This window comes from Alligator mississippiensis, chromosome 4 (genome assembly GCF_030867095.1).
Source record: "Alligator mississippiensis isolate rAllMis1 chromosome 4, rAllMis1, whole genome shotgun sequence".
Lineage (NCBI taxonomy): Eukaryota > Metazoa > Chordata > Crocodylia > Alligatoridae > Alligator > Alligator mississippiensis.
Window position 1 is genome coordinate 220,065,315 of NC_081827.1, and position 24,839 is coordinate 220,090,153.

Below are 24,839 nucleotides of genomic sequence, written 5' to 3' on the forward strand. Positions count from 1 at the left end.
TTAAAATGATATTCAACTTTGTTGTTAGGAATTTACAATCATGTGTTTTAAAGCACTTTTATACCAATAATCTTTCTAGTAACTGTTTACATAGGCAGAGCAAACCTCAGTCATTTGCAATTTTTCAAATGTAAATACTATTCATTTATGCTATAGATAACTACAATCCTGACTCGGTAGTATGCTACATGAGTTTTATGCTTAACACAGTATATAGTCAGGCTTTATATATTTTAAGTGATCTAAATACCCACCTACTGTAACAGATTAATTTTAAGCAGTTCTACTACACTACAAGTGTAGTAAAAACATATTTCCTGAAGTCTGATCAAGTAGTTCTTGACAGCTGCAAAAATTAGTTTTTATCAATCCCAAAATATTCTGAATCAATGTTAAATTACAGAACCCCGGAGTTTGCTAGATTAGAGCCAAATCTGGTGCTTCAGCTTAAAAATTGTGATGGAGCCTTTAAATTTGGCAGTCAGCTACAAGCAACAGCTAATTTTTGTTTGGTTACTAAGGCACTCAATGCCCAGATAGTTTTGGTCTGTGATTTTAGCCACAGTTATGCCTTATTTGCCAATTAAGTCTCACAAGAATCACTTCATTTGCTATATATCATACAAATGCATGGAGATTTCCATATTGCCCCCAAAAAGGGTGCTGAAAAGTTAATGGGCACTGGGGTCCTTGCAATTATTCATTATTCAGTTTGTATTTATTTTCTAGTATATTGCCATGAATGAATGAGAAAGGATTAGTAATCCACTTAACTAAATGAAATTTAGTGCAGCAAGTCATTAATTGAATGGAGAGCAATCCCAACATGCTACTACTGCAGGATATGAATACCTTGTTATAGTTCTTAGCCAATTCCAACATCTCCTTCACTACTGTTTCATTGAGTTTGCAATGTTCACTGTAGTCCTGAAGTGTTAAACCTTCCATCCAACTCTTCTTATGCAAATTTAGCAACATCTGCAAAATAGTCAGAGATTTTGAAAACTGTCAAAAAAGTAGACTTCCAATACCAAATTTCCCAGGCCCACTTGACACAGAAAGTTCTCTCACTAATCAGAGATGTAAGAGTGCATATGAATAATGATTAGTAACATGCCAACTAGTTAGGAAAGCATTTTTAATCTTAAAAGGAAAGTATGTTTTGCATATCTATCCTCAAAGTCCCTGGATTTTGCACTAATCTGGGGCACCAGACTAGAAATATTGCAACAAATATTTTATTTATTCTTAAAAAAAAAAAAATTATGAAAATGAGAAGTACACAGTAGGTGCAGTAGTTTGCGTAACTATTTTGATTAAAAAAACTTTTACACCGTCCTCATACTTTAAGTTTGCTATATTTTATATTGACAGTACAGAACACTGGAGAAATAATCGCGGAAAAGACAGAGGTTTTAGCTGCTACACAGATGGCCTCTGAAGTTTTTGGCTCCTGTTCATAGTTCAGAGACAGAAGAGTGTTGTGGACTAAGCATATTAGGCAGATGTTTTTACCATACTGATGATCCCTGAACAGGGCTGTTGCTATTATGCAGTGGACTTTAACCATAAACAAAACAAATCTAAAAAGGAATGATAAAGACAGATAGATATGACATTTTTTTTTTTCATTTTTCCATATGCTAGCATTCTTCCATGTAGCTGGCTTCAAAAATATGTTGCACCTTAAAGAAGCAGTCAAACTTCACATTCTCATGGGGTGCTAAGATCCATGTCATTAGAATATTTCGGGTTTATTATATGCTGTATAAAACCATTCAACTTTAACTAAAGATTTCCACAGAGGGGAACATTCCTGAGTCTTCCACTGATACCTGGGAGCCTGATTTGGATGCACAGCCCAAGAGATGGGAGAATTTAATCTGACAATCCTAAACAGGGTCTCTGAAATTTATCTGAGTTTTGTCTTACTTGACTTGATGGACTGAAAGAACTGGTGGAAAGACACACCTTAGGTTCTGATTTCAATACTTAGAGGGCATGTATCTAAGAAATTCTGCCCACTCTCAGACAGTTCAAGGATTATTCTGGTGTTCTTTTAGGTAGACAGATACATTCTATCATCTCCCTAATTCCTGAATATGGCGTTTACTGCCAAAGTCCTCAAATCCCCATTATGTTGATTATAAAACTAGGAATTCAAGTTATCTGCAGGGGAGCTGTTTTTCAATTCCATGTGACATCTTCATAAAACTGTGGCTTTAAAACATAGTTAAAGGGAGTGGGCTCCCTCCTACAGCAGCTGAAGTCTTTGCATGTGTTGTCTGACAGGTTTTGTACTATAAAGACATTAGGAAGTTCTCATCAGTAGACAAAAAACACTGGGGCCTTGCTGTGAAATCTAGATTAACCAGCTCCCACAGATTCTGAGTTGTGCTTGTATAGATGTGCTTTCCAGCTGAGTCTTGTTGCTTTTGCTTCTTTATCCATAAACAGATAAATTTAAGATGGTTTAACAAAAGAAGACAAAATGGGCGTAACAGTCCCTATGAAGGATTTTTTAACTTGACCCTTCACTAACTAATTTTTACAAGCCTCTCTTAACGTACTTAACATCAGTGTTTACTTGCTCAGATGATTTCACGGATCCTTATGGCCTAGCAGTTTCTGCCAACAAAACCAGGAGTGTGTCCACACTAATAATACCCTGTGTCAGAACCCCTTCCTCTGGCAGAGCAATACCAGCTCTGCAAGTGACAGAAGGCTTCTACTGCCAAAGGGAAAACATCAGCAAGTGTATGTGAACATGCCAACACTTCCGCATAGCAGCCATGGCCCCTTTAACAGGTTATGCCTCCCTGTCTGTTCACCAGGGCATCCCAAGGGAAGACTAGGTCTAGCAGTCACAAACTCCCGGAAGACTGTTTTAGGCTGGACATGAGGAAAAACTTCTTTACCATCTGAGTCCCCAAAGACTGGAATAGCAAGCATCTACTCTGGACACTCAAGAAACACTTGGATGCTTATCTTGCTGGGATCATTTGACCCCAGTTGACATCCTGCCCCTTGGGCAGGGGGCTGGACCTGATGATCTCATGAGGTCCCTTCCAGCCCTAATGTCTATGCAATTTATGCTATGCTGTGCCCCTCACCACTGGGCAGGCAGGGGACATGGCACAGCCAGCACGCAGCTCCCGAGACAAAGGCAGCAAGGCAGAGCCCCACCCTGCAGCAGTAGCCCCCCATGACTCCCCCAAGATGTACCTGTAAAATGAGCAATTTTGATATGGAAGTCCCTGACACTAAATGCACATGAAATCTCATAATACCACTTTTCCAAGAGTAAAATTATTAAAGTAGGCTGCCAAGTTTCTAAGCATTTAGTGAAGACTTGAGCAGTACTATTCAGACCAAACAAAACCACCATGTACTGGGTGTTCTTATAGTTAAACCTCTGTTTTGTAGCTTTGACTGTTGCTATGAATTCTATTCCTCCAAAGCTAAAGGTGGGTTTGATACCTACCGACATTGCCACGCACAGCTTGAAACTTCTGAGGAACCTGCTCATGTTGATCAAGGATCAAAGATGTTTCAGGATTAAATGCAACTTTGAAATATGACAAATGTAGATATATTTAGAAAAAATATAATCAAATTATTTATGCAAGAAATAGACTAATTTTCTGTTAGCTACTTTTACCACAATTACTTACTATGCATACAGATGTTTTTGAAGATGTAGCCTAGTACAGGAGAGTTCAGCCTACTTAATTTGTTTTGTAATAAATCCATAACATGATAGAGGAAAAAAGTGCTAGGAAATGACAACTAAAAATGTCAGAAACTCCAATTCAAACTACAATACTGCAACATGCCACACATCACTTTAAATCATTTGTAAAGTGTTTTTTGTACGCTAAACAAAAAAATATAAAAACTTACCTTCTGTTCTAATTCATTCTTTCTGTAGTTGATAGTAATGGAGTAGTAATGCCTGTTCAGTCCATGAATTAGAGCCTACAAAAATACATTACACTAAAGCTATCATCACAGGTATGAAAAATATTAGAAAGAAAGCCATATTTTATAGTGACAGTTATCTTAAAATAGTCAGGGCTTTTTTAAAAGTTATAAATTGAATCAAATACTCTACTTATTCCTAGTTCTCCATTCCAAATACTGTAGTTTTACAATTATATTTTGTATTTCTAAACTATATTGCTCTGTTTTATATCCACTGCTGCATAAGAGGTACAAGCATCAAGGAAAATAGTATGGTGATGATGAATACATATAGAAAGCAAACTGAAAAAAACCCTCTTTACTATCCCTTTTAGTTACGGTAAATTTAGGTGTTATCTATAAAAACAGGTGGTACAGGTTTTTCAGATATGCCAGGGGTGGGCAAAATGTGACCTGCAACCCAGATGCGGCCTGCCAGGCTGTTCTATCCGGTCCACGGTGCCCCTAAAAATTTAGAAAATTAGTATTTATCTGCCCCTGGCTGCCTGTCTCGTGACCCTTGATGGCTTCCCAAAACTCAGTAAGCGGGCCTCCGCCTGAAATAATTGCCCACCCCTGAGATATGCCATATTTGCTCACGTACCACACATTACTAAACAAGACACACAGCTTGTTTTGGGAAGTCAAAAAAAAAGACTTTTTCAGAGTTGTGGATGAATCCTGACCATCACTATAGAGGTAAAGCTATGTTTTTAATTCTCGCACAGCTGCTGCAAGGTTGGCAGCTTTTGGCTGAGAGAGTTAAACCTAAGTAACACTGCAGACTGCATTCTTCCCCTGCCCTCCTTGGTTGGGACAAGTAGGACAGTTATGGCAGCCATTAGAGTGTCTTATGCAGCCATTACAGTGTCCATATGCTTCAATTCTGGTGCAGAAGTCAGCCTCCCAGCTTAAGAAACATACCCTCATCTTGGAGGGTTGTTTTTTTTTTGTTTGTGTGTTTGTTTGTTTAGGGGAAAGGTGTGCATTATATGAAAGTAAATATAATAAGCATGATTTTTTAAGTTGACCACATCTCTCTATAACCACTGCCAGACACTTCAGAATCATTTTTTAATCCTTAAGCATTTGAGCTGTAGTACTGTGGTAGAGGCTACAGCAGTAGTTAACATTTCATCTTGGGTCACACTGTAAGAAACACTGCCCTAGTACTCAATGTGTGTTTTAAATTTTTCACTTTAAATGCAAATAAGCCTTTCCTATTAATCAGCATGTGCTCCATGAATGTACAGTTCTTAACTTTCTTTGTCACCATTGTGGTTTTATTATATGGAACTTTTGCATATGTATGCTCCCTTTTCTTGCTTCTTCATAAAAGATTAGGGGTATACTTTCAAATCTATGACTTACGGAATGTGTTGGATTAAAATGCAGCCTTTTTGCAAATACGTATATAAATGTGACAAATTCAAGCCTATTGGAGAATATTTTTTGAGATGTAAGAAACTATAACATTTAACACGTAAATACTGGGCATGTATTTATGATCTTCCAAATTCTGATTTCAATCATTTTACCTATTCACATTTAACTGTATTCCTTAGAGATATCCTGAGCTCATACTTTATTTATATTATACAAAATGCAAGTAAAGATTTTTATTTAATGATTTCAAAGTTGTTCCTTATTAAAACTATAGATGCATAAATTAAATTTAAATAGCCTTCTTGTGCATATATTTCTATGCTATACAGATAAATGTTTTAAGTTACTTTTTACAAAGATCAATAATTGTGTGTTAACTATGTTGCTCAAATGCATATTATAATTGTTACAGAAACATTAAACTTTTCCTGATTGATAACTTAATTTCAGCTTTAAGTGACTTAAGCTTTCTGTAGTCTTCTTTGATGGTTTTCCTCCTGCTAAAAAATTGTGTATCAAGTTCAAAATACATTACAAGCGAAGAGGACTTTTTGAAACATTCCTCTAGGTTTAGAAGTACTAAAACGGTGCTTGACAATCACTCTCTTCTAAAGAAAAAAACAGTTACTTAAGCAAAAGCAAAGCCACTGAGACTGTTCCATTCTTATCTTAAAGTGTCACTACAACAGGTTAACTGGAAACCTCTAATATCAATAACTATTTACATATAAAAAAAAAAATAACCTAGTTGCTTTGTTCCAATACAAGGGCTTCTTCTAGCATTGGTTAAAAATTAGCTAGACAGGTAATCTATATGTGAAAGAGCTCTGTTAAAAATGACAGCAAAGAGAAAAACAGAACAAGTACTTCCAATTTAAGTGCATTTTTTGTTTCCCTGAAGTAAAAGTGAACAAAGATAGGGGTTGAAATCTTAGTCTTATACCAGCCAATGGAAGTTCCTACATAAAAATCAGTGGAGCCAGAATTTCACACAGGGACTTTAGAACATAAGTCTACCTTCATTTGTTCTCTGGGGAAGGAAAAGGTTTTAAGACATATGTACTTAATTTTAAACAGCAAGATTTTTAGCATAATGTTGTACTATAGAAACAGTCATTGCAGACTTGCAATTAATAAAAGTTATGGCCAAAAACATAGAATATGCTATGCTGCGATGCCTGTGATGTTAGGCTGTGAGATGCTTGTTTAACCTTTTGTAAAATATAATGAAGTAGTACGATACTATGGGGGTTTACAAGAGAGGTCATTACATAAAGTCTAAAAAAGCCCAGTAATATATTCTCTTGAAACATGCAAGCATGGGCTTGCCTATATCCAATCAAAAACATTAGTAGGTTATTTCATACTCATTATACTTTGCAGTTTTCACTGACTTAAAATCAACAGCAAAACACTTCAACCTTTCAAAGGGAAGCTATTTTACTTGCATGAATATTTTTCTGTTTTTGTTAATGGAATGTATTAATGCTTAAAACAGCAAAAACCACTGGCATTTTGAAGGTAGTGCGTTTAACAATGGTGACTTAGCTCCCAAAGGACAGCTGTCTCAGTAAAAGTTGAAGTTTACGATTTCAGTTTTACTGTGATGTACTATATTGTCTTTATCCAGTACGCTGTATTTAGCAACATACATTACTATTATTTTCAATGCAATTAATCTTCCAATACATGATTAGCCTTCATGGTTGCAAATATCCATGACTTATACAATACATTTGAAGATAAAATACATTTTTCTGGCAGGAAAAACCATAAAAACATTGAGGAACAAGAATGATACAGATAAAGCATTAATCATTCAGGAGAATACGCTTTTTTTAGAACAGAAGATGCTTCCTAAAAATGAAGGCTTGCTTCACTGAAAATCAGAAATTTGACCCCAACAGTTAGTCAACCACAAAAACCAAACCTCAGATTAAAATAACTGCAACAACAAATTCAGTCTTTTCACTTAAACTCCTGCAAAGATATATAAACAGAGGACTTTGCTTGAATTGGTCAATCATAGATTCAATGAATCTAGTCTCACTTCAATAAGCTATGTTGTTACTAATGACATCATTAGAGATTTTTTGTTGCTGTTGTTTAGAACAAAGTAGAAATAAAAGTGTAAATTATTTAAGGTGCAAAAAAATGTAGGAATAAAGAAAATGGAAAGAGAACCCAGGAAACAGAAACAGGACAGAACAGGTATTTTAAAATGCTTGTTTTAGAATAATTTATTTTTAAGGAAAGCTCAGGCCCATGTTATCAGTAGGAATTTTAAAACTCCAGTACTGGAAAAATATACTAATGGACCTCTGATCATGTAATAGGACAAAAATAAAGATGGGGTTATGTTCACAAACCCCTATATTTAGACTGTTTTCACATCTGGTTAATTTAGGACTCAACCTCACACTTTTAATTTACATTAATAATACTGTCCATCTATTAAGCTGATTCTTCTATGGCTGTATAAAATACTGCAAAGATGTGTGGTAAGAAAACTGAAGTATAACTTCACATGCTCAAATCCTGCTAAACAACACCAGTTTAACATATATTATCAAATACTCAGTTTACCTGGATAGATGGCTTGTTTAAGTGACCCAGATTTGAAGTTGTTTGTCTTGGTTCATGTCCCAAGACCATCATATTAGCATTGATCAACCTGAAGGCATCAATAACAACCTGTAAAAACAAGATGTCAAGTCAATTCTTTTTAGAAAATGCAAGCAATGGTGCCAAGCAACAGTGGACAAGGCATGAACAACTCACATCTGTTTTTGGCCTTTTTCCAGAAAATCATTTAATTATAATATTAATAAAAAAAGAACTCCTGCTGGCTGTGCCATCAGCACACCACATCTACCTTGTATTGTAAGGTGACACCAATTATTACATTTTTCATGGAACTGTAAAGTTTTATATACTTTTTATTATCATACCACATTGAATCTCCTACTGTACATACTACAAACTTCAAAGACACGCATATGTTTGTCACCTAAATCTTATCTAATCAAAATGAATGACAGAGAGAGACTAAAACTGAAAGTGAGCACAAGCTAAGGGACTGTGTCTAAAGCCCAGTCCTGTCACATCAATTATACCACCACAATACTTGAAATGACAACAAAATTATAGCCAGCAAGGAACTTGCCCCATGTATTCCCTTCTAGTCAGATGCTTTTTGCTTCTTCTGACTAAGAAAAGGTCTATAAACTGTCTGATGGATTAAAAAGTCCTTGTCAGTGTCATGCTCAGGATTAAGAAACGGGGTAAAAGAAAACCAAGGTCATTTATGATTAAAGGTACATAGTAGGTAGTATCTGGTTATTTCATTACAAAAAAGCAGAGCCTCTATCTAGCTTATTCCTATACTTTGCTGAATCCTTTCAAGAAACATTTGGAACAAAATACTTTGTGGCCTCATATAATAAAACTAGGGGTGTACCAATATATTTATGCAATATCAGATCCACACTGATATAAAGAAAATTGATTGTATTAGAAATCGGGCTGATGTGGCCGATAATTTGGCCAATAAATGCCTGTACATCTGTGCAACCACAGCACAGCAGGTAGGCAGTGAAGAGTGCAGCCCAACAGCGTGGAGAGCTGTGTGCAGCTGGGAAGTCTGTTGTGGTGGACAGGACGAGGAAGAGAATGGGCGTGGGGGGCATATCAGTGCCCTCCATGTTGAGAGTGGGGCAGGGACTGGGGTAGGCACTGCCCAGCCAGGGCAGGGTGGGTGCAAGATGGAGCCATGGCTCGTCCAAGTGGTATGGGGGGCAGCTCCTGCCACTGCATGCACCCCAGGAGGGCACGGGGCAGGGGCGTGTGCTCCTGGATCTGCAGGGGGGGCGGGCGGGGAGCAGGGCCTGCAGTTACAGGCTGGGGCCAGGGCTGTGCCAAGCTTTTCCCAGAGCATAGGCGCTGCGCTTGGGGCTCTGGGGCCGTGCTCAGAGTTGTGCTCCCGGCACATGGGGGCAGCTGCAGCCACCCCAAATTTCCCCGTAGCCCTCCCACTAGACTCCCCTCCCAGCGCTGCTGCTGCGTGCCCCAAGTGCAGCCCCCACATGCTAGGAGTGCAGCCCCAGCCCACCCTGCCCCCTCCGTGCACATCTGGGGGCACACCCCACGAGCAGCAGCTCTGTTCTACGCCCCACCCCACCCCACCAGCCCTTATCCCACTCCCATCCTCACCACAGGGGCCTTGATCTGACCAACCCCACACCCCTTCCCTGCCCACCACAACAGACTTACCAGCTGCACACAGCTGTATCAGAAATCGGATCAGTATCAGCCGATACGCCTCCTTAAAAATCAGCTATCGGTATCGGCTCCCAAAATCTTTATCAGTGCACCCCTAAATAAAACAATCATTTTGGTCCCAGTTGCAGTGAGACAGCTGAGAACACACTACAGTCATGTCCTAAAACTGCTCATTACCTCTATCCATCATTCATTGCTACAAGCTAAGCTTATTTATTTAGGTTCTGATCCTACAGCCAGACGTGGATACATGAAATCCTGTGCAAGATCAAAACCCTATTGAAGTCAAGAGGTGTACACAGATTAAGCCATTTGTCTGCATGAATGTGAGGTGTTGAGGCCTTATGCTTAGACTGCAATCCTGTCATATTCTTAAAATAGGTTAATATGTCAGAGGATTTTAAAACTTTCATTGAAAACATCTGTTCAATTTCCATTGCAATTAGGGTATTTTTCCCACTCTAAAACAGTACCTACCTGGCATTATGCACTATGGTCATCCATCTAACATATTAAGAAGTTAAACCTCCTAGTGTTTTAAAATCGCTGCTTCTTGAACAAGCAGGAATACAAGTATTGTCCATACTGGAATAATAAAAGGAAATATGGCAAACTAATTTATTCTCACCAATTCAATATTTCCCTTTAATTTATACAAATATTATTACTGACCATAAGTTACTGACCATAAATTCACCTGTCTGGGGGTGCAATGCAAATAAGATTGAAGGGTACAGAGAGAAATTAGAAATGAATTAGCTGGTATCAGTACGGAAATTTAAAAACTGCTTGTCAAATCTTAAACTAAATCAGCCTAACTGTTCTTGCCTGTTGTGCATGTCAAAGAAGCTATCGTTGCACTTTACACAAAATCATGCTTATTTCTGTGCTGGAAGCAAGTATCCAAGACTTAAATACAAAAACAGAAGATATTTTTATTCACATCAAGGAATTTATTCTTTTTACTTCTGCATGTATATAAAGGGTAGGGGTCCATATCTTCCTTTAGGCATGAACAGTACAAAGTACAGTTACGAAGCTCATTAAATAAGCAGCTATTTTAAAAAAGGAAAATTATAACTCACTCATTCCACTAAGTAACTGGAATGTACTGATGTACATACAATCCCTGACTTTTGACTGACGGGCAGGATCTTTCTCCATCTCACATTTTAAAGCAGCACACAGAAAGTATATGTGGAAAAGTATTAAGGACCCAATATAAATCAGACAGCGTGGTGACAAGTACCTTGTAGAAACATGCAATCAATAGTCTCCTTTCCAATGTGACCTGGAATAATTTACCCACACACACACACACACACACTTAATGAAAGGAACATAATTTATTTAAATACTTCAAAAAGAGATTACATTTAATTAATCTGTAAAACAATAATCCCACTAAAAGTTTCTACACATCTCTTCAGTCTATTTTAATATTAAAACATTAAGAAAGATTTTACTCAGCAAATATTACTTAAGCTTGTGCTATTTTATAACTAGTTTGTTGTGTACAAAGTATATCTTATCAATTTTCTAACTACTGAAATTCCATTTTAGCCAGATGTTCTAATTTATGAACACCTGCAAATGCCCAACCATAACAACTGAGGAGTATAAATAAAAAAAGTAAAGCAAAGCAAAAAACCCACAATTTAGTCCTCCAGAGACTGCTAGATAGAAAAAAAAAAATCAAGCAAATAAAAATTTACCCTGAGGAGCAAGATGCATTAACTTGGCAGGATACCATAACCACAAGGTGCATCATCATAATTTAACTTACTAATGGCTACGCTCCTAGACTGGAGTTTAAATGACTGCTCCACTAGAAATTATGGAGCCTATCCAAGAATGAAACAGCATTTTTGACTCTCCAGTTGTTCCAATACTTTGGTATGATGTAAATTTTTTAAGCCAAGTTTCTGAAAGGAAAGACTAAAAGCAGTTTAGCTATTAGGCTTTGTAATATTAGTCTGATAACAAATCAAACATTTTAGGGTGGCCACAATGTCACATTTGAATACCTTTCTGGTCAACAGATCCTGGACAATTTGCTGCTCAAATATTTCAACTACACTGAACATGAGTCTAGCCTGGCAACCTTGATTCCTTGAAGTGGGTTCTATTATTCAGGTGGCACTACCTGCATGAGTAAGTCTTGAGGACTCTGTATGTGAAACTTTGGAGAAAGAAAATGAAAATATCTGCTGAATTGTTAGCTCACTATTTTAGCTACAACAGGAAATCCTGAAATCACAGTGATTATATACTGAGACAACAAGGATACAAATGCTTGCTCTCGCTCTCTAATCTAGATAGGAAACAAAAAATAAATTGAATGACATTTTTCTTTTTCTTGCTTGCTTTATGAAAACCAGTAAAAACTAAATACTTTAACTACACTAAGATTAAAGGAATTCACTGCAATCACTATAGCAACTGTCTTAAGGAAACTAACATGCTCAACAACCTGCAACCTAAATTTAGATCTAATACGCAATAAAAGCATAAATACATTAATATATCCTACATTTTCATTTCTGTGAAGTCTTCTAATTGCTTTTTGCACAGTGAGAACAAATCGGTTCCTCCTTTAGAGCATCATATCAAAATAAATAGACTCATTAATGTCCAGTGCACTAATGAGCAATGGGTGAACTAGGTGTTAATTATGCCACAGTAAGAATCAAGGAAAAAGCCCTGGTGAGCATTTGGAGGTGTATACGAGCTGAAGTCTTTTCTCTATGTTTGTGTATTTTGAAGTACAGCATGATGCAATCAGATGACAGCAAGATGGTCACATCCTATTTTACAATGGAAACTTTAGACACAGTAATTTGAATAGAGAACCCCCAAGGATTAATTAAAGCAAAGCAAAACCACATTTTTCAGAGTTCCACAGATTTTCTAAATGATCAGGATTTACAGTGGTTCTAAACTGTTAGTTTACATTGCACTTGAATCATCTCTCTGCATCTTTTACTATATTAACAAAAATAGTAACAGTTCAAAACCCCCCTGCAAAACTCCCTTTCTAGAAAGGGGCAAAAGAGTCCAAGTCTATGGTTGTAGGATGTTTTTTAGATTATGATGGCAGCACATTATAAAAATACTTTTCCATACTGCAACTCTTTCACCATCCTGACCATTTAATTCTTCCTAGTACAAGTGTCTCGAGACTTTTCAGAGGTCATTTCAACAGCAGACAGCTTATAACAAAACCATTAGCAGTTTGGCTAGCTTAAGGAAACCTCTTACTTTCCTTTTTTGTTTATTATCACTGCATGAATCTGCAGCATATGAGAGTTTATAATTTCTCAGGCTTGTTAAATTCATGTTAAAGGTCTGTTTTCTTGTTGAATAAATTTTGTTCATATAATGCTGCCTATTTCATATACTGAGTCTTTAATAGCACCTTTGGTCTACGCGCAACTCACAGATCAAAACAGAGGACTAAAATAGGGGTTGATGATGCTATTTACATGTGTGATTCCTGCTGTCTTCTTGTTAGTAGCTTTAATATAATAGAAGACCTTGTCTGTTTTGTAATTAACACATCTTTACTGGAGAGATATTTGGAAGTGATTGCTGTGAATATACTGGTTAGTAAAATAAACACAATCACACACCACTTTCTGTTATCAGACAAATTTGTGAATTGTACACATTATACTCCAGATCAACAAACTGTGATATAACAGCCAAGTAGAAGACACATTTATATAACCCTTTATTTTTCTGAAAATATGTATTCAATCTGACCTTGCAAATATAATTAGCTTGTGGGATGTGTGGATTTCAGTACCATGGATGCTTTACTAATTGCAACTCTTGGAAATAGATACTAAATATTTGGAAGCTGCCAATACAAAATAAAAACTGCATCTTTTTTGTACATCTGTCTTAGCTTCAAAAACCATAATAATCTAAAAAAACAATAACTATATGATATTTTTCAAGCAATTCCACAGGGTCAACAACCTACGATAGAGTTCAAATAACAAAGACTACAGAGTCAAAAGTCAAAGCATCTTTAAACTCAACAGTAGTTTATAATGTTTTGGCTGTTTGTGTGGAACACCACCAAATATGATTCAACATATTTTTCTTTCACATATTTTATCCATTACTATGCCACTGTGTTACAGAAGCAAATCTCTAGATTATCTAGGCTTTTTAAAATGAACACTTCCATCCATAACCAATTTAAAAGATACATGTTCAAATAGACTGATCAGGTGTATACTATTTAATACAAGGACTTAAATTTACAGAGCCAGAGAGATAAAAATAAGTGCTGTACTTCCACATTTCTTTAGGATGGACTGTCTCAGTGCTGGCATATGAAAAAACAAACAATTTTTTGGTCAAACTTATTTCTATAATACTTTTAGAACTGTATGTGTCATTCCTAAGTCTTTGTAACAGTAAGTCTACTTACTCCTTTTATGAAAATACACCTGTATTTTATCTGGTAATCTACATAAAATAATAAAGCTAGTTAGAGGTCTGTCAGGCTTGTTATTTCAATTTAAAACTTCTGTGACATCAACGTTTTTGAGACAAAAATCTATAACATACAGAGGCTATCTTTAAAAATATACTGTGGCCTTGAAATTAAACAGTCTACTTATTGTTTATGCCATATGTTTATGAACAAACCTACTAGTGCATAAGAAAAACTCTGCAAAAGATATAATGTGGCTATGCCAGGTGTGGAAAAAGAAGTAATGTCCCATCTAAAACATCTTTTATCACCTGCAACTGACCTGTTATCAACTGCTTAGTTTGTTTCTAGATTCTTTAAATATTAAATGGAACATGTGACCTTGGAAGTGCAGCTGGGGTTTATGACCATTTCGTTATTTATGCTGCCATGCACTGTTAGACAACCACAAGTGAAGAACATCTTCTGTCCCTTGTAAGCCCACAACATAAAAAATTCAGAGAAATCTTACTTTTTATGCCATTTCCAATGAAAAGCACTAAGAACTAAAACTGACTCATGCCAAATGCATATCACTGAAATGCTGTGATTGTGAGTTTGAAGTTTGAAACTTGGAAATTATTTATAAAATGTCAGTTTTAGCTCTGGAAAAGAGATTCCTAGGAGTATGTGCATTTTCTTTGTTTATCCTTGGAGAATTGCTTGCTATGGTCAAATGTGCTGTACAACTTGAATATCCATATTGGGAGAAGAGAGAACTACAGTCTTAATACATTTATCTTGACAAGTGAGGGCATGCATCCATAACTCACAAGCAGCAAAACCACAAGTTTTAAAGCTATATGCCTTAATGAAGATAAATGGATTATTTGACGTTCACCATGGTAAAAGGTATTTAAACATTTAATAGTTTTCAACAAAAAGTCTTCTTGGAGCTTTTTTGTTTTAGGGAGGGGAATGAACTAAAATAACTTATAAAACAGTTTACAAAGCAAACATTTGTCACCTAATTTAGAGCACGGTAAAATCCAAATGGTGTTGCAAAAAAATTACAGAACACTGACACTCACTTTAACAATAAGGTCTGTAATGTTCCATTTTGTAATATTCAATTCAGAAATTTAAAGAGTTATTTACTCAAAGCACATGGGCCACAAAAATGTCCTTTGGAAAGTGTAACTAGCATAAAATTCTGCTGGCTTTCAAATGAAACCAGGGTGATGGAAAGTTAACGGGTACATGATTTGCATGTTATGCCTAATGTTTACAAACACTGGTCTTAACTGAAGTATCAATACAGAGCTACCTGCATCATAATGCAAGGATAATACCATATTTTCTTGCATACCACACACATCCCCAAATAAGACATACACCTTGTTTTTGGGAAGACAGAATGAAAAAAAAAAAAAAGAGATCTTTCCAGTTACAGCTACAGGCAGCCAGCATAGAGCCTAACCTTCAGTTCACTCATCCTCCTGTTCCTGCTTAGGCAAAAGCTCTAGTTTTAACCATTTCACACCTAAATTGACTGCAATTCATGTGGCTGTTTGTAGCGGGCAGGAATTATTTTATAGCATCTCCATGCTTCCATTCTGGGCAAAAATTAAGCTTCCCTTCTTAAGACATGCACCCCAATTTTAGAAGACTAATTCTTTGGGAAAGGTGCATGAATAATGTGAGTAAATTTAGTAACTCTCCTACAGAAAGTATGATTCTAAAATGGAACAAAAAAATTGACCATGCTCTTACATTCACCAGTAATTAGTTTCCTGCTTGTATCAAAACAAAGCTAGTATAAAAATAACAATTTCCTTGTTCTGAAAATTTGAGTTCAAGAATGAAATTTTGTTGAGATCAGATAAGGATGTCTCATCTTTAGGTCACTGAGTTATATCCATCTTTCAGTTAATACTAAGAGTTGCTCTATTTGCAGATACATGGTGGTTATTTGACTATCTGTTAAAAGAATTTATAATCCCATTCAAGCTCTGAGAGGACAGATGCCCACATCACAGAACACTCACACAAATGACATTCTTGTTGACAGTGTCACCAGATTCAGTCAACAGTTGATTGGGGGGGGGGGGGGGTGAAGAATGACCTGTAGGAGAGGTCACCCTGGGGCAGAGTTGAGCCATACTGGTGTAACAATGTTGGGGAAGCATATTTCTAAGATTTCAGTTCTCATCATTTGACAATGTAGAAGTGAGTCACATTCAAAAAGCAGCCAAAATCTCGTGCCTAATTTGTCCTTATGATGATTTACTACAGGGTGTTCAATAATCACACACTAAAACTGCAGTAAAAGGCGCAAGAGTCAAGTTTTCTTGAATTTTTTATTTATTCCTCCCACCTTTCTATTTTCCCTCAGCCTATACATGCACCAAAAAATATCCAAGAACTCTTTAATTCAGGTTGGAGGAAAAAGGGTTATTAGTAGTTCAACGACTTTGCACGTGGGAAATGATTTAGGCCCATTAAACACGTCCTCATAGCAATGTCATTCCTATTAAAAATACTGAATCTTTTCTTTGCAACAATGTAATGGAAAGAACAAAAATATTATTAATTCTGTTGTGGTACGCAAAATGTGCTAAGTACAGCACAAATATACAGAAGGTTCCCATCCTATCATAGAATAGTTTCTACTAAAATAATGCATTATAATGTCTGCTTCAGAACTCTTACAATGCACAGTAGTTGAGAATTTTTCATTTACACCAGACTACAGACATTTTCTCATGTCAAATATTAATAATAAAATGTTGCAAAAAGAATACATGGTCTTGGCACAGAACAATTGATAGCATATGTTAAAAAAGAAAAGAAGAATATTTTCATGTTTAATGGTATTGGTGTAATAATTCAGAACAAATAACCTTGGGACTTACACAGCAGCCAATTTATTAGAATTGCTAGTTTTATTTTTAATTTTGCCTAGTTGGTTGCTATTCTCTCTAACTGCAGGATTAGTAATTCCAGATTACCATTAAAATACAATCTAAAGTACCTAGAGCATAGGACAGATTCATTCTTCAATCTACTTTCATAAAAACATAAATTTGTCTTATTTTTAAAAGTAATCTTTTCAGATGGTTTCAAGCAATTAAAAAATGTACTGCAAAGTATGATTTAAAAAAAAAAAAATATTCAAATACAAGTTTCAGGTATTACATCTGTCCTTTCACCCATTTTTTGTGATTTTAACAATATTTCCCTGGCTTCTTAAACTCATTCTCTTCTCTTCTTTTTCAGTGTGAATGATCCAAACAAACGAAAGGAGAAAGGCACAGACACCGGTTCTCAGCTACAAGAATACAGGAACTACTTGAAAATTCTAATAAGCAAGGCTAAAAGTTGGAGACTAACTTAAGCTTTAAATATAGTAAAGGAGAACGCTGAGGCTAATGAGGGAAGTTCTAACATACTAAAGAGAGTAGCCAATATCTGTTTGACTAGCCTTGGCTTGACACCTTTTGATCACCAGATAATCCTCCCAATTCCTTCCAAAGCAATCCAAATTTAGGTTACAGACCATGAATATCTGCAACAAAGACCTGTCTCAGAGCACAATCCAGCTATCTTTTTCTGTTGTCAAAAGTGTTTATTAAGCAAATCGTCTTTTAACATTTGGAGTTTGAATACAGTAGAAGAGAGCAATGCTAAAAGAGTGGACATGTATATTTAGCACTGTTCAAAGGATGACAATCCCTCCTCCTCAGAGTTTAAAACCTAAACAAATAAAAGAAAATGTAAGTCATGCAGGACAGACTGAAGTCTAGATCTGGAAGTGGTACTTATATCTGAAGGAGAATCAGAATTCCAAGGCTTCATAGAAGAAATGTGCCTTAAGGAGAGACTGCCACAAAGAGAGGGAGATCATTCAGCACATGACAGACGGAGTTGCGATTGCAAGGATGATATATTATCAATGCTTATGTAGAATTTTAGTTCCTTATTCAATGCCTTAATAAATCATCTCAACTATACTTAGTGAATATATCTCCTTGGTGCGGGAAGAATTAAAAATAGGATGAAGCAAGCCAACAAAATTCTAAATGATAATAGTTGATCCAGTGTTTTCCTAAAGTTGCTGCTGTTTGGTTTATCATCCTAAACTGAAACCTAAACACACCTAAGCCTGTGACAAAAAGAAGTAGTATGTTCATATAGACCTTGTGGTTAAAAATTCTGGATTGGAATTTAGGAAATCTGGGTTTGGTTTCCAGCTCTGACCCAATCTTCATTTAATCTCCCTGTTCCTCGGTTTTTCATCTGCAATATGATTATAATAAAAGTTTCACTTAACAACTCTCAATTTAGAGAAAAGACTTGTGTTTTCTTAGTATCTACTACAACTGGCCACTGAGGCTAGACTGACACCTTTAGGGGCTATTATAATGGGAATTACAAAAGAAATCTCATTTCTTAATTCTCTGCTTAAAAAAAAAACAATAGAATGTACCTGACCACTTTCACAGGTAGGATGAGAATCCATAAACCATGACAGAAATAAGCAATTCAGAGTTTCTTTGGAGAGAAACTGCTTGAATGAAGAGTTTTCAGAAAATTAATTCTAATTTTCAAGCTAACATCCCAACTGCAGTTTCCAGGATCTCTAAAACATTGTTTTAACACCAAATGCAATATCCCTCCTTAGATCTCTTAATGAGAAAGACATAACGATTTCAGTACCTTCCAAAATTATCCTAAAATAATTTCAGAATGAACAGTATGTAGTTTGAGTTTAAGGTCAATGATAACTTTACGTCTGCTGACATGTCACAAGATTAGCACACAGAATAAAATATACAAAAACAAAGAAAAGTCATCCCTCCTGAAAATACATATAGATTACCCAAGTTGTTTTTGCTACATGATTACAAATATTTTCCAGAAGTTATTTTGACAGAGCCTTACTAAAATAATCTATCACAATATACTAGACACTGGCATCATGGTTTCAAAGGTATGTATACATTACTGAATAATATACTGATACATACATGAGAGGTTATGTGATAAAGTTCAGGATGCAAATTAATAACAAGAACTGGAATTAGAGTCACTGTCTTCTACAACCTAGTCAAGTTCCTAACTGACTGGAATAAATTTAGTTTTAAAGTAATTTAATCCCTACAAGTAAAATCAAGCTTATTTTTCTTTTATTCTCTGGATTGTGGTACTGATAACTAATCAACCCAAGTTTCATTATTGTTGCTGATATTATTATGATACCCCTGTATTTGATGGGAGTTACAGTTTTATGGACAGTTGGTGTATCATTAACCTATACATAGGAAATGCTGGCACACAGTTAAGAATATGGATAAAAAGATTTAGATTGTTACTTATGGACCTATAAAATTGGCCCACTGTACCTATGGATAACACTGATGAGCTGGAGAGGCCAAAGTGAGGCAAAAAGAGGTCAGCACTACATCTCACTAGTGAGAAAACTTTCTTTAGTTGAAGTGGAGACCCATGCCATCAAGTTTTGTGGAACTGAAATATCCATTTCAAAATACTAAGGGCCAGATTCTGTTCTACCTCTTAGGTATGTAAGTGAACTTAACTGATCCTTTCCCACCCTGAAAAACTGTGGATACAAAAAAGGTGGCTGGGCCCTCCTCCTTTCTGAATTTGACTCAGGTCTCAAGTGTCAGATGATGTTACACAGGAGATGCATTAATATACTTTCAGGGCCCAAAACACAGTGGAATAGAATCACATTTAAGCACCAAAGTGCACATAGATGTCCAATGGGTAGACTAGGATCTGGTTTTAAGTGCAAGCAAAATAGCTTAACGGCATCATCATACTTTTTGTTTCCTGGAGCCTGCAAACAGGCAATCCCAATAGCACTGCTGCTAGTCCCAAACAGAAGCAGAGTAAAACTAACAAGACTTTGGTTGGTTTCTCAGGTCTAACTTCCACACTGAAGAATCACATCAAGTATACTACTCTACTGCTCCTTGGAAACGTTATGAATCAGCCCATTTAAGCCATACTCATAAGTATAACTATTTGCTACTTCCAAAGATATCCAAAGCACCATGATTTTCTTTAGTTTTAAGTGCTATATCAACTCTTGGAAAAATGTCTGCCTTCAACTGCTGAGCCTTATATGCATTCTCATGCTTAACTTGGCAGTGAGATAAATGTCTTAATTAGGCCAGCTGTCTGGTACTACAAAAGGTAAATCTAGATTCAGATAACCTGTTGCTTTAAGAACATTAGCTAACATGTTTTAAAATATAAGTGTACACAGGACAGGCTGTATTTTAACAGGGTAGCTCATCAAGGTGAACCAGGGCTCCACATTAAGATTTACTTCAACCAGCTTGCCCCATCTACACAAAGGTTTAAAGATAGGCTAGTTAAAGTATTAGTCATTGTGTTATTTGTAATTACTTTAATCTTAGTCAAAATGTACCCTTGTATTAAAATAGAGAAACCACAGTTCAGCTTTCGAAGCTCTTTCAGGCCAGGTATACACCACAATCTTTTGCCAGCATAGCTTTGTTGGTAAAAGATACAAGGAGGTGTGATCTCCGACTGACATAGCTGTGCCAGCAAAAGCCCCCCTGGTGTAGCGGCTGTTACACCAGCAAAACTGTGCTTTTGCCAGTATAGCTTCTTTTGCTGTGATGGAGGTGGGAGACAGAAATAAGGTAGTGCAGTTTTGTCAGTAAAAGGTAACACCACGTGAGCAGCACTTCCTGGTCTACTGTACTAGCTAGACTAGCAGTGCATCTAGTACAGACCAGAAAACAAGCTGTAAAGTGTTTCCCTTTCTTAGAGTATCCTTTTAATTAAAGCATAAAACATACAGAATTATGAGTCAGGCCACCAAAAATCAGAATTGGCAAATCAAAAGTAACTGTGGGATTTCCTTTATTTACTTCCAGTGTCATGTTTCAAAGGTGTACTTTTTGAGCTCTTTTGCTGCAATCAGGAAACTTACTCGTTTTTAAAAAATATGAAAGTAGGGATTTTCATTTGGTCATTTGACTCCAGGAGCTGGAGCTTTAAGGGAAGAAACAACAAGAACAAGAACACATTGCAAGATTTGTAATAAAGAAAAAAACCCCACAGAAGCTGACAATGTCAGGAGAAAAGTAATGATCAAAACAAATGTTTATGTTCAACAAAAAACTCCAGACTTTATGAATCTGTTCCTACTAAAGAACAGAAAAACCAAGCAGAAAAAGTCAAAGGTTAGTTGTTCCCCAAAGAGGATATTCACAAGCATAGGTAAAAAAAAAAAAAGAGGTAAATCATATACTTGGTACTAACAAGTCCAGCAGGATGAGTGTGATCTATTGTCAAGATAATACTAGGCTTTTACCAATTATTTTAATATAGATACATATGTAATTTAAAATGCAGTAGTAATACAATCCAGATTGTATTTGCTATAGACTCAATAAAAAGCAGTCTTTCCTTATTTTCATCAGAGGAAAAAAAAATAAAACAAAACAAAAGGCGGCATTACTAAGTATGTTACCAGAACACTTTAAAAAAAAAATACTTCACTCCCCCCTTCCATACATCAATTACACAATCAGGTATTTATAGACATTTCAATCAATTTAATTCTGTTTTACTAGCTTCTAGAATACCAAAATGTACTGCTAAATGGCTTATTCTGTTTTTTTTAATAAAAATAGAGACAATTTTTGCTTTGGTAAATGAAGCCAGAATAAGGAGAACAAATTAGGAAATCTGATCTGACAGAATAATGTGCTATCAGAAAGTTCAACTATAATATTTTAATAGATGAACATTCTGAAATTATGGAAACATTTGCCTTAGTTGGAGGATTAATATAATCTGCCATAAGTAAACTATTGCCTTTCAGATAAGACAAACTAATATTTATAAAAACTTAAGTACTATTTATAAAATTATATTAATGTCATACATATATATTATGATTTATTTTAATAATTATTCTACAGTACAATGGAAGTGCATGCTCAAACAAAACACCTCAGCAGTATTTTAAAGCAGTAACCACCTAGCCAATTTCTGTACGTTCTGTAGTTTTTTCTAATCCACTCTCCCTGTGGTTGAGCAAAATCGAATTGCCTCTCACATTTGCAGACAGCTCTGTGAAGGTGATAATAGAGCTGCTCCCTGCTGTCATGAGGCAGGAAATAGGAAAATGGCATATGGGGCTAGAAAGAAATAAAAAGAGAACTAAACAAGAACAAAAGAGATTTCAACAAAGGACAACTATAACCCAATATGCTTTGCAAGTTAATCTCTTTTCATAATCATTTAACATACTTAATCATTCATCTGCCACCCTTACTCAAAAATGTGAATGGTTTAAACCAAGACTTTGGCAAACTTTTTATTGTCTAAAAGATTTGGAATGCAGATAACATCAGAAACCATCATGTTCAATGCCTACAAAATGCATCACTATTGTTACTTGTGCAAGGGACTGGACTCATCCCAATTTGCTATTAAGAAGGTTTAGCAACACACCCAAAATTTAATATCTCAGATGATCTAGTACACAGCATATACATATTTTAGTCTGTTTAGTTAGAAAAAGCTCAACTGGTTGAATGGGTGTTGAACAGCTAATCAGAGTGAGAACTGATTATTGCAAATATATAAGATAGCTCAATATAATATGGCTCAGTCAAGAAGAGCAGATTTCAATTCATTTATATCCTGAGAGAATTGTAAACAGTTTTGTTAAATGTGTGCCCAAAATTCAAGACCTACTATGTATTTCATTGTGTTTCAACTTCAAATCTTTTTTTAGTAAATAAAAAAAATAAATAAATAAAAACCAACTGTACCTTTCCTTTTACACTCTGGATAGGATCCACCACCACAGCTACTGCTCTTTCTGATAGGGCTTCAAAGCTCTGTTGAGTATTGATATCCACACCAGACAGCCAACAGCCAAAGCCAGGGTGACTATGATACCAACCAACAACCATCTCTGGCCTGAAACAAAGACGGCATTCTGAGACTCCTAACAGTACTAGCAACAGAAACATAGGCTATGAGAAGAAACACTGAAGAAACAGGGTATAAATTAGGACAAAAGATGAAACACATGGGTGTGAAACAAGCACCATTAGAAATATTTAAATTACTTACCATAGTATGGTGAAAACATGGACATGAATAAGTGAGACAAAGGAGTGCTATCATTAAGGGATGCACATTAGCAGTGGTAGATCATGCTTTCAGTTTTTCACCCTGTTACCACACCTTCCCTGAACCAGTTTTTACCCTTTCAGCACTTGAGTAAATATCTACTCTTTAACTCCTTGGCGTCAAGAGTTGAATTTTCACGGCAGAAAGTCCATTTCAGACATGGACGACGGGAACCAACGGTGGGAAAGGATTAAATATCAATTAAACCAGCAGTAGAACTAGGAACTCAGTCAAAAAGCAATTTGCACTGTTCTGTTCAGCTGCTGAGCCTTTTGCTAACATTAATTTTGAAGTTTTTTCCACAGTAAAAGAATTTGTGCAAGCAGATGACAACTGTTGAGAGGTAGAGTTAAATAACAAAAATTTGTTTAAACGCTAGGACGCCTTTTATCAAGTATTTTTTTCCTTTCTTTTACCTACAAAGAGTAACCACATGCTTGTAAATAAACTTATGATGTTTTTATAATTTTACAAATACAAACAGTAACATTATTTCTTATAAAATACCATTCTCTAGCAGCTTCATATTTCAAGTAGAGCAACATTCCAACCCCAGACTATTATATGATAATCAGGGATGGAAGCATATTCCACTGATCTGCATACAAAGTCTGTCTCCTGCACTTCAAGGGAAGACATGACTGGGCTGCAATAAATTAGTCACAACTCTAGGTCAATTACATCTATTTCAGCAGTGATAACATCCCATTGGATAACAGGACTTGAAGGAAGGAGGAGGAATAATGCAGGCTAAGCAACATGCACAAAGCATCACTAACTTCAGATGTTGCTTTAAAACAGTTACTTACCTTCCTGTCTGTTTCAGCATATCCAACATTTTGGCTTGAAATACTGGATCAACTGCCTCTACACTGACTCCCTGATTTGGGAAGACAGACAGTATTAGTGAATTCACATATAAATTATTTCAAAATATAAACATGCATACCAAAAACATCTTACTGCTTTCAAAAAAAAAAAAAAAAAAATCTAACACAAAGTGATTTAACAGCCTCACTAATAAAGACTTTTTTTTTTTTTTAACTATTCTTTATTTTTTACTACTCTTTATTACTTTTAAGGGGAAACAGACTACTTTTGAAATTCTCTAAATTTTAAGCAAGACTATTTTAATAGGCCATCTTTAAATAGACTTACGAGTTTATAAATGCATCTATTTGTACAGTCCCTCTAAAAATGCTACAAATTTTCTGATCTTCTGTTCAGAATACTTTTTTAGGTTACCAACATCAGCCAGCATGTACAGCAACACTCATGATTGTTTCTCTTCTGTTTTTTTTGTTCTGTACAAACTGACCTGTTTCCTGCCAGGTCAATTTGAGCTCCACTGTTGCTGTTAGGGATAAATAGCCACTTGCAAAACCCAGGAAAGGTCTCTATCATCAACACCCCCCCCCCCCAGTGAAACTGACCACACTCACCATGTTGGCAAATGTATAGAATAAACTGAAGAAAAAAAGAGGGAAAAAATCTAATAGTTCAGTAACATATGATCTTAACAGTTACTGTCCCCTTAAAAGCAATATTTCACTTGAACTACACAGAG

The 24,839-nt window shown here is 35.9% G+C and overlaps 1 protein-coding gene across 1 annotated transcript in view; it reads right to left on the minus strand.

Moving 5' to 3' along the window:
• The window catches only part of PSMD14 (proteasome 26S subunit, non-ATPase 14), a 74,173-nt gene that overhangs the window by 3,691 nt on the left and 45,643 nt on the right, over positions 1–24,839 (minus strand). Inside the window, exons 6-10 of the mRNA XM_006267843.4 lie at positions 24,082–24,152; positions 22,906–23,056; positions 7,936–8,043; positions 3,904–3,978; positions 853–978 (exon numbers count right to left, since the gene is read on the minus strand). Coding sequence (XP_006267905.1) covers positions 853–978; positions 3,904–3,978; positions 7,936–8,043; positions 22,906–23,056; positions 24,082–24,152 — 531 coding nt within the window. The remainder of the gene's footprint in view (positions 1–852; positions 979–3,903; positions 3,979–7,935; positions 8,044–22,905; positions 23,057–24,081; positions 24,153–24,839) is intronic.